Source organism: Chrysochloris asiatica, unplaced genomic scaffold (genome assembly GCF_000296735.1).
Source record: "Chrysochloris asiatica unplaced genomic scaffold, ChrAsi1.0 scaffold00016, whole genome shotgun sequence".
In the NCBI taxonomy this organism is placed as follows: Eukaryota; Metazoa; Chordata; class Mammalia; order Afrosoricida; family Chrysochloridae; genus Chrysochloris; species Chrysochloris asiatica.
In genome coordinates, this window is record NW_006408534.1 from 3,150,814 (window position 1) to 3,170,315 (window position 19,502).

The 19,502-nt window shown below is 40.1% G+C and overlaps 1 protein-coding gene across 1 annotated transcript in view; it reads right to left on the minus strand.

The window, feature by feature from the left end:
* Positions 1–19,502, minus strand: part of LTBP1 (latent transforming growth factor beta binding protein 1) — a 636,211-nt gene that overhangs the window by 417,013 nt on the left and 199,696 nt on the right. Inside the window, exon 4 of the mRNA XM_006835152.1 lies at positions 7,947–8,116. Within this exon, the coding sequence (XP_006835215.1) occupies positions 7,947–8,116 (170 nt within the window). The remainder of the gene's footprint in view (positions 1–7,946; positions 8,117–19,502) is intronic.

Genomic DNA, 19,502 nt, shown 5'->3' on the forward strand with positions numbered 1-19,502 from the left:
TGATGTATGGAGGGGATTGGAACCATGGCAATGAGATGACATACGATGGAATGAATGTAAAACTAACACTCTCTCATGTAAACTATCACATAATGTACAATAAAACATTTTAAAAAAAGTAAACCAGAATGCTCTTTAGAAGCCAAGATGTCCAAGCTTTGTCTCTCATACTTCTGATATACTATCAGAAGGGACCAGTCCATCATGCTTGGTAAAGTGGAGGGTTAGCAAAAAAGAAGGAGACCCCCAGTGAGACAGACTGGCACAGTGATCGCAGCAATGGGCTCAATCACAACTATTGCGAGGTTGGCGCAGGACTGGGTAGTGTTTCTTTCTGTTGTGCATAAGGTCGCTTTGAGTTGGAACCAACCCAACAGCACCTAACAACATCAACAAAAGAAAAAGAAAAAGAAAGAAAGACATGCCATACCCATTAGCAATCACTTCAAATTCTCCTGTTTTTTGTGTTCAAAAACACCTTATTGTGTTTGGATTCTTTCACTTACCACATTTTCAAGGTTCATCATATTGTATATCACAGATCAGTACTTTTTATAACTGGATAATATTCATTTATAAGGAATGCTGTAATCATCATTCACAGTTAATAGACATTTGGGTTGTTTTCATTTGGGGGATATTGTGATTTATGTTACTATGATCACTCCTTCATATATTTTAAATAATCTTGGGGATATACCCAGGAGCCATCACTTACCTGTCAGTTGATCCCACTGTGGTGACTTGCATGTTGCTGTGATGCTGGAAGCTATGCCACCAGTATTTTAAATACCAGCAGGTGGACAGATTTCAGCTGAGTTTCCAGACAAAGTCACAGGAGGAAGAAGGAGAAATGGACTATGTCTGAATGGTTAGTCACTGAGAACTTCATGAATAGCAGAGGGACATGGTCAGATATAGTGCCAAATGATCAGCCCCTCACGTTAAAAGGTACTCAAAATATGACTGGAGCAGAGCTGCCTTCTCAGAGTAGAGTGTGACCATAATGTGAATGGAGCTTTTGAGACCTGATGTGACACAGCGCAAAATGGGACAAAACAGCTGCAAACAATCATTTATAATTGGAATTTGGAATGTACTAAGTTTGAATCTAGGAAAATTTTAAGTCATCAAAAACAAAATAGAAGGCATAAAGATTGATATCCTAGGCAATAGTTATCTGAAACAGACTGGTGTTTGCCATTCTGAATCAGACAATCATATGATATGCTATGTCAGGAACGACAAACTGAAGAGGAATGGCATCACACTCATCATCAAAAAGTGCACTTCAGGATTTATCTTGACACACAATGCTGTCAGTGACAACATAATATCCATACACCTACAAGGAAAACATAGGTCTCTATGAGTCAGTACAGCCTTGATGTCATCTAACTTGAGGAAGACCAATTAATGCCACTATTATTCAAATTTGCATACAACCACTAGTCAGAAATTATTAAATTGAAGAATTCTACCAACTTCTTCAGTTTGAAACTGATAAAATGTGGAAATGGTGATAGAAACAATGGTGGAGATTGCACAGTAAGAGGCAATTGAGAAGCTCAATATCATCTTCCAAAACAGGGTCATGGGTTGACTATGGAACAGAGCATCACTTGTTCATATGCAAGTTCAGGCTGAAGCTGAAATAAATTAAAACAAGTCCACAAGAGCTAAAATACGATCTGGAATATATTCCACCTGAATTCAGAGATCATCTCAAGAACAGATTTGATGTATTAGACACTAATGACCAAAAACTAGAAGAATTGTAGGATGACATCAAGAAGATCATACAAGAAAAAAGCAAAAGGTCATCTCACGAAGCAAATCTGCTGTAAAGATCTCTTCAAGAGCAAAGATTTCAGGTTGAGAATTAAGGAGGTACTGACCCAAAGCCATGGTATTTTCAATCACCTCATAAGCATGTGAAATTTGGACGATGACTAAGGATAAATGTAGAAAGGTGGATGCATTTTTATTATGGTGTTTGAGGAAAACATTGAAACTACCATGGATTACAAGAATAGAAGAAGTAGAGCCAGAATGCTTCTTAGACGTGAGGATGTACAAACAAGTAACTTTGTCTCTTGTACTTTGGACATATTGTTAGGAGAGACTAGTATACTGGACATCATGCTTGGAATACTGGAGGGTCAATGCAAAAGAGGACAATCCTGACCAAGATGGGGACTGACACAGTGGCAGCAACAATGGGCTCAAACATAACAATTGTGAGGATGGCACAGGACTGGGCAGTATTTTGTTCCACTGTGCAATAGGGTATGAATGGGAGATGACTTGAGGACACCTAACAATAACAATCCAGGAGTGGGATTGATTTCTAGGTCATATAGAAGGCCTATGGTTAGCTTTTTGTGGAATTTAGGTGATACTGTAACATGATACAGTCCAGCTATATGGCCTTTCCTTGCATCCAGTGAAAATATATTTTCCACCAATATCAAAAAGCTTCCTGTAAACAACTAAGAAATGCACACATCACTTTCTCAATTGACATGTGGTCTATCATTGTTAGTTCATGTTTTTTTCTAGCTGCCTTCAAAAAAAAGTGGAAATGTATTTGAGAATTTTCCTGATGTGGAGGGTAGATTGATGGGGATATTGACAATGCAGGACAGTTGGTTATAGGCAGGGTCTCTCAGGCAACTTTTGGCTCAATGGTCATGTTTCTATCATTTGATTTCACAGCACCTACATAATAGCCTCAGTTTTACCTGCTAGTTCCCAAAGCATACAGTATTTACTAGCTTGTCCTTAAGGACTAGTTTGCCATGCAAATTAAATTCTGTTGAGCCCATAAACACAGCAGATCACTGTTGTTTGTAACTCCTGTGGAGCTACTCACAATGACACCATGCATAATGAGATTGGGCTACTGGGATTCACAGAGTTTTCACTGACTGATTCTGGAACGTAGACTGTCTGGCCTTCTTCCTCATCTGTTTTAGTCTGGACGCTCCAGTGAAATGTGTTCAGCATCACAGAAACACACAAGCCTCCACTGTCAGATGGGTGGTGGCTGCACATGAGGGGCAGTGGTCAGGACTGAACCCAGGTTTCCTGCATGGAAATGATAATGTTCCAGTGACCAGAGAGGCTCAGGATGTCATGTTATCTAGGAAATGACTCAGAAGGCTGGTGAATACAGAGAATCAATGTGGAAGAGTAGTGAGCACACTAGACACAGAGATATGTCACTGAAATTAAGCCACTCCAATAAAATACTCATTTTTTACTCTAGAGAGCACTTCTCTAGCAATATCACAGATTAGTTCTCCCTGTCTACTTTGTTTTACTAAGGATGCCTAGAGGTGTAGAGGTTTTTGTTGGGCTTTTAGCTGCAAGGTCAGCAGTCTGAGTCCACTAGACGCTCCACAGGAGAAAGACAAGGCTTTATGCTCTCATAAGGATTTCTAGCCTCAGAAACCTTACAGACGGTTGCAATCAGTCGGAACATACTCAACGGCACACAACCACCACCAACACCACTTTGTTTTATCTGTTGTTGTTGTTATTGTTGTTGTTAAGGGCCGTCGAGTCGATTCCGACCCATAGCGACCCTGTATAGGGTTTCTGAGGAGCGGCTGGTGAGCTTGAACTGCCAACCTTGCAGTTCAAACGGCTTTACAGTCTGGCTCATTAACCCACAGCGCTACACCATGACTCCTGTTTCATCTGTAGAGTATGAGTTTAACACAAAAACACATTTTGCTTTACTAACCCCACCCAACTAGTTTCCTGCATATGCCAAGTAATTCTCATTGCTCTTACCATCTGTCAATAGCAAACCCATACACACTCAGGCCTCCACCTACTATGAGCTGATTATGTTACATGATGCTTACAGCTCTAGGCATAGAGTGCAGCTTGCAAGATATCAATAGTCAACCTACCAACCGGTAGTTAATTACTGGGATCTACCTTTTAGGGTCAGGCAATGTTTTGTTCCATAGCACATGAGATCATTATGACTCGGACTCAACCCAGTAGTAACTAACAATAAAAATCACCTCTATTCTTTTTTTTTAAGGTTAAAGACAACACTTTTCTTTGCTAATATTTTCTGACTGTCTTTTCTAGTCCTCATAGCGTCTTAAAGGTAACGGCAGTGGAATTGCTTTATTCTCTCAATCCCTAAACTTTATTGCAAAATACAAAATGCCTAATTGGTCAGAGTATCTTCTATTTTTCTAAATACTCAAAATTACCTGAGTCTATCATTTGATCTTCAAATTCATTAGCAAAATAAGAAATTAATAGGTCTGAATTTGATCTTTTCTATACAGATGAAAATGTAGACAGTTAAAAGTTCTTTTCTTCAGTCTTGCTATTAGTTTCCTTTCCTTTCTATTACATGCAACATTTTCTGAGTTGAAACGTGAGGAAACTGAAGACTTCTATAGCCTTACTACTACTCCCAGTTTAATCTTTCTATTGTCATTCTCACTCGAATTTTACAATTTCACAATCTTTAGTGATCTTACCAAAATCCCTCTTTCTAAAATTCTCCAGTTAGCCCTCCAGCCCTTTTTGATGCTCTGACTCAGCAGAAACAGTATTTCTTCCCTGTCCTTCCTATATCCTCAATCTTCCAGTGAGTTCTTGAGGGTTGGGACAGAGAACTCCATCGCTGTATCAGAGTAAATCATTTCACTAGCTACCCACCATGAAGAAAATACATTTAAAAAGGTTTGAGAGGGAAATCTGGGGACAGTGCAGATAGGAAACATATCTTCATTTTCTACTGAAATATAATTTCACCTTCCAGAAGACGTTTTGAGAGCTTTTACATATACAAGCATATGTTGTTGATGTGCCATCGAGTCAGTACAGACTCATAGCAACCCTATGCACAGAACAACAAAACACTGCCTAATCCTGGGCTAACCTCACAATTGTTGTCACGCTTGAGCCCACTGATGCTGACACTTGGCCAATTCATCTCGCTGGGGTCTTCCTCTTTTTCTCTGACCCTCCACCCTACCAAACATGATATACTTTTCCAGTGACTGGTCCCTCCTGACAATATGTCTGAAGTATAAGAGACGAAGTTTGGCCATCCTGGCCTCCAAGGAGCACTCTGGATGAACTTCTTCCAACACAGATCTGTTGGTTCTCTTGGCAGCCCATGGTACTTTCAAAATTCTCCTCCAGCACCATAACACAAAACCATCAATTCTTCTACAGTCTTCCTTATTTACTGTCCAACTTTCACATGCGTATGAGGTTATTGAAAACACCATGGCTTGGGTCAGATGCACCTCAGACCTCAAGCTGACATCTTTGCTCTTAAACATTTTAAAAAGGTCTTGTGCAGCAGATTTGCCTAATGCAATACATCGTTTGATTTCTTAACTGATGCTTCCGTGATGTTAATAGTTGATCCAAGAAGAATGAAGTCCTTGACAACTTCAATCTTTTCTCCGTTGATAAGAATGTTGTTTAGTGGTCCAGTGGTGAGGATTTTTGTTTTCTTTACATTGAGATGCAATCTATACCAAAAGCTCGGTCTTTGATCTTCATCAATAAACATTTTAAGTCCTCTTCACTTTCAGGAAGCAAGGTTGTATCATCTGCATATCGCAAGTTGTTAATGAGTCTTTGTCCAATCCTGACGTCACATTTTTTCTTCCTATAACCTACCTTCTTGGATTGTTTGCTCTGCATACAGGTTAAGTGTGGTAAAAGAATACAATCCTGTCACACACCTTTCTTAATTTTAAACCATCCAGTGTTCCCATGTTCTGTTCGAACAACTGCCTCTTGGTCCAGGTACAGATTCCTCATGAGCACAATTAAGTGTTCCAGAATACTCATACTTTGCAATGTTGTCCATAGCTTGTCATGATTGTGTAGTCAATAAAGCACAGGTAAACATCTTTCTGATATTCTCTGCTTTCAGCCAAGATTCATCGGACATCAGCAATGATATCCCTCGTTCCACGGCCTCTTCTGAATCCGGTTTGAACCTCTGAAAGTTCTCTGTCAATGTATGCTTACATCCATTTCTGTATTACCTTTAGTAAAACTTTACTCACATGGGATTATCAAAGAGATTGTCCGATGATTTCCACATTCTGCTGGGTCAGTTCTCTTTGGAATGGGCACAAATATGGATGTCTTCCAATATTTACTATATACACAAATGGGAGGGATCCAAAAGTTCATGGAAAAATGAAATTAAAAGATACAGAACAAAGAAAAAAAAAGATAACCGAAGTTTTCCACAAACTTTTTAAAGTTTGTGTGTGTGTGTGTGCACACACACACAGGGAACCCTTCAAAAACTGTCTTTTCATCCGATTCTAATTTCAGAATGATTATACAGCAAAATACTTTATATAAGTTATTGCTGCTGTTAAGTGCCATCAAGCTGGTCCGGACTCATAGTGGCCCTGCACAGGGTTTCCGAGCAGTGACTGATGGGTTTCAATTGTCGAACTTGCGGTTAGCAGTCCAGTGTTTATCCTACAGCACCATACCAGGACTCTCTAATTTATATAAGGAAACAAAAAATACTTCTTTTGGGGTTGTTGTTTTTTTAGGTATAAGAAAAATATTATCTATGCAAAGGTTGTTTGTGGAGCCTTGGTGTACTGGGCAAAGTGCTCAGCCCACCAGCCACTTTATGAGGAAAAGATGTGGCAGTCTGCTTCCATAAAAATTACTGTGCCCTGGGAACCCCGTGGAGAGTTCTACCCAGTCCTATAGGGTTCCTGTGTGTCAGAATCAATGGCTTTCCCCATCATCCCAATAAACCATATCAAACGAGTGCTTTACAGTTCTGCCTTGGTCCACTGAAGAGAATTTTCTCAAAAGATTATATATATATAAACCTTCTATGAGGGGGCTTCAAAAAGTTTGTGAAAAGACTGCATTATCTTTTCATTCTATTTTCCCATGACCCTTTTGAGGTCACCTGTATTAGATACTCTTGAAGTGATGAATTCTGACAGAATGACCTACCATAGTACAGCAATCAGGAGTGGGGGGTAGGGAATCAAATCCACAGCAGATACGGATTTTTACAGCGACAAACAGTAGTGCAGAGTCTATGTATGTGACTCCTACTATTACTGGTAGTGATAGGCAGTCCCCTTCCACCTCACACTGGGATTCTCCTCCATTACTTCTGGCATAGGCAGGCAGTCCATCAGCGTGAACAGAGCAGGAAGCTGTTAGCCTTAGAGAGCTCATTGCTCTCTTTTGCCTCTGAATGGTCTGCTGCCTCATTCCAGAACACTTCCTCCAGATGCTGCCAGCAGACACTCTGTAATACCTAAACCACAAATCATCACATTCCCCAACCTTTGAGCCAGGACTAGTCCTTGAGCTTCCCACATAGTGAGATATTAACCACACTGGCCACTGATACAACAGTGCCTTACAAATTCAGAGTAAAATCTGCCATGCCATCTGATTGATATGCTGCAAACTGAGTGGACCTCACAACAAATAAAAGTACCCCAGGTAGGAGAACCTCTGAGAGTAATGGAGGACAGTTCAGACATTTCACCAACAAAACAAAACAAAAAAATAGATCCTGGCTAGATTATTATTAAGGACAATATTGTATCAACATGAACACATCAGACATAAAATTGGATTTAAAATTACAGCAAGTGTGCCTTGGAAATGCAGCCAAATTGCAAAGACAGAATTAAGGATAGGCCATGGCAGATTACTTTCTAAGGTCCAGAAAAATTACCTTTCCTCAAACAAACAAACAAACAAAAAAGGAAACCATGCTAAATATCTGCTGTCTGGTTGTTTTAGGAACCAATGTAAATTTTGTTGTTGTTGTTAATGACTCTTGAATTTTATCTACTGGGATATTAAAATCATCTAGACAAATCCAAGCATTTGCAAACTCCGATGCTGTCACTTAGGAAAATGGTTGACTGGACTGTACTCACACTGAAATGGTGCTGCCACTTGATCCTGCCCGTATCTTAACGGGAATGAGCCTTCGGTGGACTGCTCTCCTGAAATCACCTTCTGGACGGGGAAGAACTTGGGCTTGATCACATATTCCTGGGTCTGGCCATGATGAATCATCACATTCTGTGAGGAAAGGGGTGTCATTCTGGGGAAAAATAAAATAAGGATAAGGAATCAAATAATGGACTTTTAAAAAGTCAACTGAGAAGGAAAGAATATTAATTAGTCAAACTTAGGAAGGAGTAAGGAGCTCTGGTAGCGTAGTGGTTACGAATCGGGCTGCGAACCTTAAGGTCAGCGGTTTGAAACTACCAGCTGCTCCGCGGGAGAAAGATGAGGCTTTCTACTCCCGTAAAGATTTACACCCTCAGAAACCCTGTACAGGATCGCTTTGGGTCGCAACCGACTCGACGGCACTTAACAACAACAACAACAACAATCAGTTCCATGAAAAGCTCATTTTTTCCTATAATTACTCTAGAAGCCACTCATGATGTACAAGAAATTCAACAGCTTAGCCTTGGGAAGCACCCAACATAAAAGGCTCAACCTGTTGAATCAGGAAGCACAGAGATGGATCAGACACCAGAGTTGGACTTTATCAGAAGATTCAGAGACCAGCTACTGCAAATCTTCATGCAAAATACAGAGTGCTTCATTTAAGAACAAGAAAAAGACCTATCCATGAACACATACAAATATATAAAAAGTATATTTTATATATACTGATAAGTAGATGTGCAGTATTAGAAATGGGAAAGAGAAAATAGGGAAGAAAGAGTGTACAGGAAGGGAATAATACAAGAGCTAATCAGCTAGATCAGCTTAGCAAAGTGAACTGTATGTAACTTAGAGCTTGTATTGCACAGTGAGGCCTTCCAACTTTGCCTCATGACAGCAGGGAAGTTGTTCAACAGCAGGAAGTTATTCAAACTTTCTTAGGCTTGGTTTCCTTATCTGTATCATAAAATTTCTGCCACATAGGGCTGAGAAAAATGCTTGCAAAAATTTGAAAATGCCAAAACTGAAGAAGAAAGGGAGGGAGACAGGAGAACCAAAAAGAGAGATGAAGGAAGCGGGAGGGTCAGCTGAGGGGAGGAAGAAGAACCAAAGAAGGAATATTCTTAATCACCACTTGTAACATAAATTGTGGTGATCCCTTAGGGGAATAATAAGCACTCAAATTACTTATTCCACTTAATACTTTTTCAATATTTTATGCTGTATCTCATAATAACATAAACTACATTGTTGTTGTTGTTGTTAGGTGCCATCAAGTCAGTACTGACCCATAGCAACCTTATGCACAGCAGAACGAAACACTGCCCGATCCTGGCCCAACCTCACTACTGTTGCCACGCTTGAGTCCACTGATGCTGCCATTTGGCCAATCCACCTCATTGGGGGTCTTCCTCTTCTCTGACCCTCCACCACTCAAGTTTAATGTTATATAATTATGAATTCTTGATGTGGCACTGTAGGATAAGCTCTGAACTGTTAACTGTAAGGCTGGCAGTTCAAACCCTGACTCAACGTCACTTAACAACAAAATGACTGTATGATAAACACTGGAGTCAATAGTTCAAACCCACCAGCTGCTGTTTGGAGACCTTGATATAGGGTCGCTATGAGTTGGGGAACCAACTAAACAGCACTTAACTACAAAAACACACACAAGAGAAAAAAAAAAACTAATAATGGTTTTATCTTTTCAATAACATGAGTCAATTTCTAAATACAATTACTATGTTTTCAGTCTCCTGGCCCAAAATTTTATTTTCTATAATTCTCATATAATTATTATTGCTAAGTGTCATCAAGTCAGTTCCACTCATAGTGGACCTTTATAGGATTTCTAACACTGCATAGTTAGGATGGTGGTTTGAATCTCTGACCTTATGGTTAGCAGTCCAGTACTTAGCCTACAGGAGCTCCGCACCAAGATTCCTTTCATGTAACATAATCCTTTAAATAATAATGTCTTTTCCCAAATTCAGCCATTCTCAGTTGGATAGAAATAAAACAATTAGTTCAACATTACCCAAAACAAACCAATTACCATGGCATTGATTCTAATTCATAATGACCCTACAGAACAGGACAGAACAGAACCGCCACATAGAATTTCCAAGGCTGGAGTCCTGGTGTGGTGCTGTAGGATAAGCACTGGACCACAAGGTCAGTTTGAGCCACAAGGTCGGTTTGAATCACAAGGTTGGTAATTCAAACTCACCAACTGTTTCTTGGAAACTCTATACAGGGTCGCTCTAAGTTGGGAACAACTCGACAGCATTTAACAACAATTTTATGGAAGCATTCTTTCTCCTACAGAGTGGCTGGTGGGTTCAAACTACCACCCTTTTAGTTAGCAGTAGGGCGCTGTAACCACTGTGCCATTACGGCTCCTAATAGATGATGAAAACAATAAAGAAAATACACCAACTTTTTCCAGAATGTGAAATACTCTAGAAAATTGCTACTGAATTGTTAGGTCAGTATGTCTTAGCAAAGAATTAAGCCTCTGGAAAGATACCTGCTCTCCTATGTACCTTGCCTCCAAAACCTGGTCTTAATGAGGGAATGGAGTCCCTGGGTGGTATTTATTTAACACGCTTGATGGCTAACCAAAAGGGAACGTTCAATTCTACTCACAAGCTCCTCAAAAGAAAGGCATGGTGATCCAATTCCAAAAAAAAAAAAGATCATTGAAAACCCTATAGGGCACAGCTCTACTCTCACACACATGGGGTCACCAGGAGTTGGAAATAACTCAAAGGAAACTGGTTAGTGAAGGAATATCTGAACAAAAGGGACAAAAGAGACCATAGCAGGTCAGTGGCAAAGGTAAACTGTCAAAGCATATAATGTTTTATCAAAAGCAGTAAGAGTTTTGTCAATGTGAAACTGATGGAATGCCCAAGACTAGGGCCCTGAGTCATCCTTCCGATCTGGAAGTTAACTCACCCTCAAGGATCAATTTTCAGCCAAACAATAGCTCTATAAGAGGGAACAATAGCTCTAGGGAGGTATAGACACCTTAAATGTTCAACCATTTGAGATCAAAAGTGCAGCATTTACACAAAGACAAAGTTCAAAAGGATTCGAAAAGAAGGAGGAATTAAATCAGGAAACAGGGAGGAAGTGAGATAAATGATAAATCTTCCTCCTCATCCTTTCAATTAGTGGTGGAGGATTTTAACCGCTTGTACTAACCAGGCTCCTCACTCAGTCCCACTAACCACAAAACTCACCATCACTAAGTCGATTCTGACTCAGAGCAACCCTACTGTGAGGACTGCAATCAATGACAACATGAAACAAAATGTCTATGGACTGCTGAATGGAAAAAGTGATCTCCTCTGTAAACCTTTACCCAATTCACAATAAAAAGTTTTAAAGCAAATAAATAAAATGACAGAAAACATTTTCAGTCAGTAAGAGTTTGAGATAAACTCAGTCCACTCTTCCTTCTAGTTGAGGTTGATGAAAGCTCTATTCAATAGCACAGGCATCCTCGAGAGAAAAAAAAGTAAACGAACTGCGCTCCTCTCCTATTTAGTCAGGGATCTCGAGCTATCACTTTCAATCCCGTTCTTCTCAAGAAAGCCTGCGGAAATCCATCTTGGGCCTGGACTTTCCCAGATACAATGCCTTGCAAGAGGGTACTGTCTCTGTCACCAGCCTAAAAACACAATTACTAAAAGCCCACCACTGTAAACACTTGTCTTTCGATGATGTAAGTGTTGGTCTGAACTTTAAGTATGTTTGGTTGAGATGGGGTAGAAAGTGAAACAGCTGGGCACATCTGGTGGTGATTGGTAAGAACCACAAATCTATTCTGTTAGCCCCACAGGAAGGGGAAATCCTCCTCCTCATCTCTGAGGCAGCTTGCTCTCAAGCCATGCTGTCAACCTGTCACAGTGATGTTGGGACTTGTTCAGAAAAGTACAGTTCATTCAGTTCAGAAAGGGACAATCCAACACTGCAGGAGGTGAGACTGTGGGGTCTGCCTTCTAGTTGAACTCCTGCCTTCTCTCCCCTCTTAATCAAGGACGACACATAGGGCATCAACACACAAGCTGTTTTCTATAACCTAAAAGCACATGTGTGCATGATGGGCTCCTTGTCCTAAACATAACCGAGAGGCAGTAAGCAAACAAATAAATACAATTAAGGTGTACCATATTTAGACCTTAAGCAACAACCCTCAACCATTATTAACATCAGGAGATTTGTTTCTTGGCAATGATACTTCAGAGACTCTAGCTCAGTAAACCATCAACTCAGTTCCAACATACTGAGACCCCCATACTTGTCAAAGTAAAACTGTATTTCATAAGGTTTTTAGTGATTGATTTTTCAAAAGTAGATTGCTAAATCTTTCTTCCAAGGCACCTCTGGCTGGACTTGAACCTCCCACCTTTCAATAAGTGGTGGAGAATTTTAACTGCTTCTACTACCCAGGCCCCTCACTCAGTCCCACTCACTCCAAAACTCACTGCCATGGAATAGATTCTGACTCATAGCAACACTATGTAGGGTTTATGAGACTACAAACCTTTACAGGAACAGAAAGCCTCATCTTTCTCCCATGGAGCAGCTAGTAGGCTTGAACTGCTGATTTTGTGGTTAGCAGTCCAATGCCTAACCCACAGCACCACCAGGGCTCCTCCTCAGACTCATTGGTTGGTTGGTAGTTATGTGCCGTGGAGTGGGTTGCGACTCATAGCGACCCTGTACAGGGCTTCCAAGGCTGTAAATGTTTACGGGAGCAGAAAGCCTCATCTTTCTCCCACCGAGCAGCTGGTAGTTTCAAACAGCTGACCTTAAGGTTCGCAGCCTGATTCATAACCACTATGCTACCAGAGCTCCTTTCTCAGACTCATTACTATGTAATTATTCCCCAAGTTATAAATACATTGCAAAGACAAAGGGGCATTAAAAAGTTTGTGGAAACATAGAATTAAAAGTAATGGAATTTTCCCACAAACTTTTTTTGAAGCCTCCTCATACGGTGTTCCACAGAACTTCCCTCCTCCTTCCTACATCTTCTCTCCCTTTTCTCCAGAGAGAAGATACAAGTGCACATGTTCACTCAGACATCTACTGGCAAAATAGCATCACTCCACCTCACAACTCCAAGGAGTAAGAAGCAAAGCTGTAGGCAGTGACATCATCTAGATAGGAGAGGTACAGTCTAGTCATTCATTCCACAGTATTATAAAGGGTAAGTGCACTGACCTATCTGACTTTATTCTCTTCAGTCCCTAGGAAAGAAGTCCTCTTATCCTTTCAAGACATCGCCTAGATGACAACACACAAGACATGAATAAAGCAACCTGTTTCCCATGTGGTGGTGGCTATGTGCCATGCAGTTGGTTCCAACTCATAGTGATCCCGTATAGGGTTTCTGAGCCTATAAATCTTTACAGGAGTAGGAAGCCTCATCTTTCTCCTGCAGAATCAATGGCAGTTTCAAACTACTGACCTTGCTACCAGAATTCCCACATGCATATATGTATGTATATGTTGTTTTGAAGTTCTGTAGAAGTCGGTTCCAGCTCACAGAGGCCCCATAAAAGGTTTCTGAGGAGCGGCTGATGGGTTTGAACCAACGATACAGTTAACAGTCCATTTCTTGTCTTACAGTGCCATACCAGATAGATAGACAGACAGACAGACAGACAGAAAAAATGAGGGGGCTTCAAAAAGTTCATAGAAAAATGGACTTTTCCAAAACGTTTGGGAATAAACGAAATGAAAAATTATGGAATTTTTTCCCATGGACTTTTGGAAGCTCTCTTATGTGTGTGTGTGTATATATCTTTTTTTGTTTCTTTTTAAAGAATATATGTGGTATGTGTCTATCTTTAAAAACATGAGAGTGATATTCAGCTATATCATTGTTATTCTAATCAAATATTCATTTACAAATATCTCCACAGGCAAACTTCTCAAAAGCCAAATGTACACCCCGAATAAGCACCTGATGTGCTAAGTATGATTCATACTTTGTTTATAACTGTACCTTCTTAATAGCATACTTGAGTCAAAGGAATTAGCTATTGATGTACCCAAAAAAGGTAGGTAAGCCAGAGCAAGATGCTATAACGTAATATAACGTCTGATGACAGCTTTACTGTGATATAATTCATATAACCATAGAATTCATTCATTCAGTTGTACAATTAAAAGTTCTTAGCACAGTCACAGAACTGTGCAACCATTACCACAATAAATTTAGAAGATTTTCAGCTAAATTATCTTCAACCTACTATAATTCATGTATCAAGTTAGATGTTATCCTTCAAATTTAAACGCCTGTGTTGTTTTAACTTAGTTTATGAACAGCATAAGAAAGCCAGCCCAATTGTTTTATGTTTACAGTCTGGGGGGGGGGAGAGATGATTATTAAAAATATTCCCATTAAATTATACTACTCTTTACAACCTGAGTTCAGCACTGATGGAGGAACAGCCCCAAGAATCAGATTGATGGAGATCATAATGTCAGCATTAATTCTGACAAAGCTGGCAGGAAAATGTGGCTTAGAAGAACAACAAAATAAATAAATGCTTGTTGCTATCAAGTTGATTTCAACTCATAGCAACAATGTCCCTAATACACACTCTGAATTAAATCTGTCCCACAAAAATGGGAATCATCCCCAAAAGGGACACAGCCTACCTGGCTAAGCCCACCTTATAGTAAGGAGAAAATGTATAGGTCCCACAGGCTATTTGGTCTCCTATTAGGAATGGGGGGAGGGAGGATGTGAGCATGACCAGTTCCTTTTCTCCTCACTTCCTCGCTTAGAAGTGATAAAGAGTGAAGCCACAGGCAGATGGGGATGTTTCTCCAGTGGTATCCCTCAAATGGTAAAAAAATGAACATTGGACATTCATGTTTCCTCCCAAAACTACCACACTCTGTCTTTTTCACCAAAATGGATGAAGTAAAAATAGAAAAGGAATGTAAGTTTAGAAATGCAAGAACTGAAGGACAAGGCAGCAGTCAGGAAGCAGCAGGAAGGAGTGACTGTAGAAAATCTAAAAATTTTGTAAAAGTGATTGGCCTTTATCCTTTAAGAATAGTTACAACTAGGCATTTATCACAAGAATAGAGAAGAGTGTTCTTATGGCGATATTAAACTTACAACAAAGTGTTGGAAGTAACAGAGTTAAACCAAGTGGCTACATTTGGAGCACTGTATGAAGGATATGTGGTATGGGGGCAAAGGTGAAGGGCATAATAAAAGAAACGTGGATTTAATGAGTGAAGACAGAGGACTAAAGGAAAAGGAGTGAAAGGATATTTGGGGTTAAAGTTAAAGGGAAAGTAAGAGCAAAGTACAGTTGGAAGGAAGGAATAGCCTATGCGATGATTATTTTAATATTAATTTTATTTTCAAGTCCATTAGACATGTGAAGCAGACCTTAGAGGAGTAGTTAGAGAAAATTTTTGAGTTTAGAAGTAGTGATGTTCTAAGAGGGGTTGTTATTGCTAAGTGCCGTCGAGGTGGTTCTAACCCATAGAGACCCTGTATAGGGTTTCCGAGAAACAGCTAGTGAGCTTGAACCACTGACCTTACAGTTCAAATGGCTTTGCAGTCTGGCTCATTAACCCACAGCACCACAGTAAAAAACAGTTAACATGTGTAGCAGCTAAGTGTAGAGTTGGAGGTTTTGAGTATGCCCAGAACAATCTTGGGAAAAAGGCCCAAACTTAAAACCCCATGGCATGCAGTTGTATTCTATGACACAGTGGGTCGATAAGAATCAGGGTCTAGAGGGTGACAAATGATAAAACTGGATGTAGAGGAGCCACCTTCTTTAAAGGTGAAAATGTTACTGAAAAAAATGAGAAGGAACTACACAGTCTTGGAGAATGTGTATCCTTAATGGTAAGGGCATAAATAAATAAAAAGGAATCAAACATTACAAAAGGAGAAAAATAAGAGTAATGTAGGTTCAGAAATGACAAATGGAAGGAAGATTTTTAAATGAAAGAAGAGTCAATCACCCACAATCTGTAGCAAAGAAGGCAGAGGAAAAAAGAACTATAAAAAGGCCATTAGGCTTGGCCACATCAGCAGTGCAGCTTGAGTTATGATAGGAGAGGAAGCTTGGTTATGGAGGGTGAAGCACTTGATAGGTGTTATGTTGGTGACACACAAAAATGAAAACAAGAGAAAAGCAGACCAGAGCTGAAGACTGAAGTCTGTGGAAATTTTATCTTTGCAAGTAAAGGGGAAACAATTGCATAAAACTTCTTTCCTTAAAAGAAAGGATTAGTCACAAGCTGTTTACATTACTGCCTTCATAGTGGCAATTTTTGGCACAGGGACAGTCTAAACTTTTCCATGTTTCTACTAAGTCCATTATTTGGACCCACAAAGAAGGTGGGAGGATCTGGCAAAACACAAGCCCCTTTCCACTCAAGCAAAGGGCGTTGGACCACACAGAAGACAACCCTCAACAGGCCATAAAAAGTCTCCCACAGAAGGCCAGTCTGACACAGACCTAACCCTTTCGCCTATGTTTAGTGTACTTAGGTTTATAATCAGACACACACACACACACACACACACAAAAAAAAAAAAAAAAAAAAAACAGATGAGGAAACTGTGATGCAGGAGGAAGTCACGGGGAATCATCTCAAGTCTCTCAATGCCAGTTTCTTGCTATAAAAATTCCAGTGATACAATGTGCTCCATCGGTCTTACAAATTATTCAGAAATGTGAGTGAATGCCACTCAAGAAGAAGGTGTCCACTAGAGTTAATTTTTTAAAGTCAGTGAGGGAGTGATTAACTTTGCAGTCTAGGAGCAGAGGTCCCTGGGACCATCAAGCAAGAAGAGGGGAGAGTGGGACCCTACCCAGAGAAGCAGTAATGCCTGAGACGGAGGCAGAGATAATGAGGTGGAGAGATGGAGCGGCTGGGGACTTTAGACCCAGAGAGGGAGAGCGACTGTGTGCTGACAACCGGGGGACAGGCTTGTAGGGCAGCAATACCCTTTGGTTGGTTGATGATGCATGGAGGGGATTGTATCTATGGCAATGAAACGATATATGATAGGATGAATATAAAGCTAATGTTCTCCAATGTAAACTATCACATAATTTACAATAAAACATTTTTTAAAAAGAGTCAGTTAGTGATTAAGTGCTCAGCTGCTAACCAAAAGATGAGAAGTAAGAACCCACCTGGTACTCTGTGGGAGAAAGCTGAGGCAGTCAGTTTCCATAAAGATTACAACCTTAAGGAGAGAGACCGTCCAATATGGCAGCTTAGTCAGATACACCATGCTGTACCCCTACAGCAAACACCCAAGAAATTAAGGGAAAGCAATATGGGAACCCTGCGTATCAAACCAAAAGATGAAGAATCAGACTGAACACTAAATGGAAGGAAAAGCTAATGAAAACAGTGGACAAAGAGACTTACGGATCATGAGTGCCTTACCAGCTGGTCCAACTCAGTACCGCCATCTCCAGACAAAATGAGCAACATTCCTGGGTGAGGAATACAGGAAGAAAACTTAATAGAAGTCCTAATAGGAGAAAGAGATTCTGGTACACAAACCCAAACAAATCAACCACCCACACCTCCACCTAACTACAATCAGGAGACCCCAGTGCTCTCATCCAATGTCTATAGAGCTACAATATCACATACATTGAAATGTCTACTGAGATGCCAACTTGTACATTCAAAGAGGACTAATCCTGCCTCACAGCAGCTACATAGATGGCCTAACCTTGACAGAATACACTAGATGAATCTGGAAAAGTCCCACGGTCCTACAAGAGGTGAAAAGGAAATCCTGACCACCCAACACCTGTCACCCAACATCAAAGAAGAAACTTGGTCTCACACCTCTACTCAATCTTGAGAGCCCATGATACTAACGCCAAAGGCCTCACACATGGTGTTACCCACATACCCACTAGTGAGAGGAAATCACCCACAGTCAATGGATACCATCAAAGTCACACATAGACCAAAACCACAGACAACAAGTAAAATAATACAAAGGAAGGAAGACATTATAAAGAAAAGAAACAAAGTTCTAAATATACCAAAACAAAATGAAAGAGTTAGTACATTACAAACATACAGTCAACAAAAATATATGTAAGCAAATAAACACCTTAATGCCTCAGTGACAGAAGATAGTAACAAATTATATGAAGAAACAGGGTAAAATGGCTCAAACAAGTGAGAAAAATAAAGACACAGAAAATCTTTCAAACGCAGAAATGATAATAGAGTTACCTAGTTAAGAAACTCAAAAGATTTATATTTAGGTTCCTGAAACATATCAAGACAAACTCTTGCAGGGGAGTGGGGTGGGGGGAACAAACCCTAGAAGAATTCAAGAAATAATGCAAGAACAAAATGACAAAGAGAAATTACACAAAAACAACAAATAGCAATCTAGAAGATTAACAATAAAATAGCAAACAGATGACTCAATGAGAAGACACAGTGGTAGAACTGAAATCAATGGAAGAGTCAGTGAAAAAGAAGGAAAATTCTTTGATACTAATTTGTATGAGAAACAATCAGAAAGAAAAAGAAAGCCTACGAGTTCTAGACTCCTAGTGTGGAGCTGTAGGATCGGCACTGGACTGCGAACCACAAAATTGGCAGTTCAAACCCATCATATGCTCCTTAGAAACCCTATATAAAAAAGGAGCTCTGGTAGCGTAGTGGCTACGAGTTGGGCTGCCAACCGCAAGGTCAGCAGTTCGAAACTACCAGTGGTTCTGCGGGAGAAAGATGCAGCATTCTGCTCCTGAAAAAATTTACAGCCTCGGAAACCCTGTGCAGGGTCAATATGAGTCGGAACCAACTCCATGGTACTTAACAACAACAACAACAAATGCGTCAGAACCAACTAGAAAGCACGTAACTAACAACAAGAAGTGTTCTATGGGACAGTAAAGGAGCTCTGGTAGCGTACTGGTTATGAATTGGGCTGTGAACCTTAAGGCCAGCAGTTCGAAACTACCAGCTGTTCCGCGGGAGAAAGATGAGGCGTTCTCCTCCTGTAAAGATTTACAGCCTCGGAAATCCTGTACAGGGTCGCTATGGGTCGCAATCGACTCGACAGCACTTAACAACAACAACAACAAATGGGACAGTAACATGAGGAATAATTTGCACATAACAGCAATTCCAGAAGAGAAGGAGGAGGAAAAAAAGTGCTTAAGAAACATTTTGAAGATATTCTAGCAGAAAACTTTTCTAATAGCCATGAAAGAGGAGAAAGTTTCCATCCATGAAGCTCAATGATCTAAATTAGATCATTTTAAAAGATCTAAAATAGCCAAAATAACCGTACAAAGAAAAACAAAATTGGAAAGCGAACACTACCTGAATTCAAGATTACTAAATTATTAAAGCTATAATTAACTGTGGTGCTGTGGGCTAATGCATCAGACTGCAAAGTTGTTTGAACTGCAAGGTCAGTGGTTCAAGCTCACCAGTTGTTCCTTGGAAACCCTATACAGGGTCGCTATGGG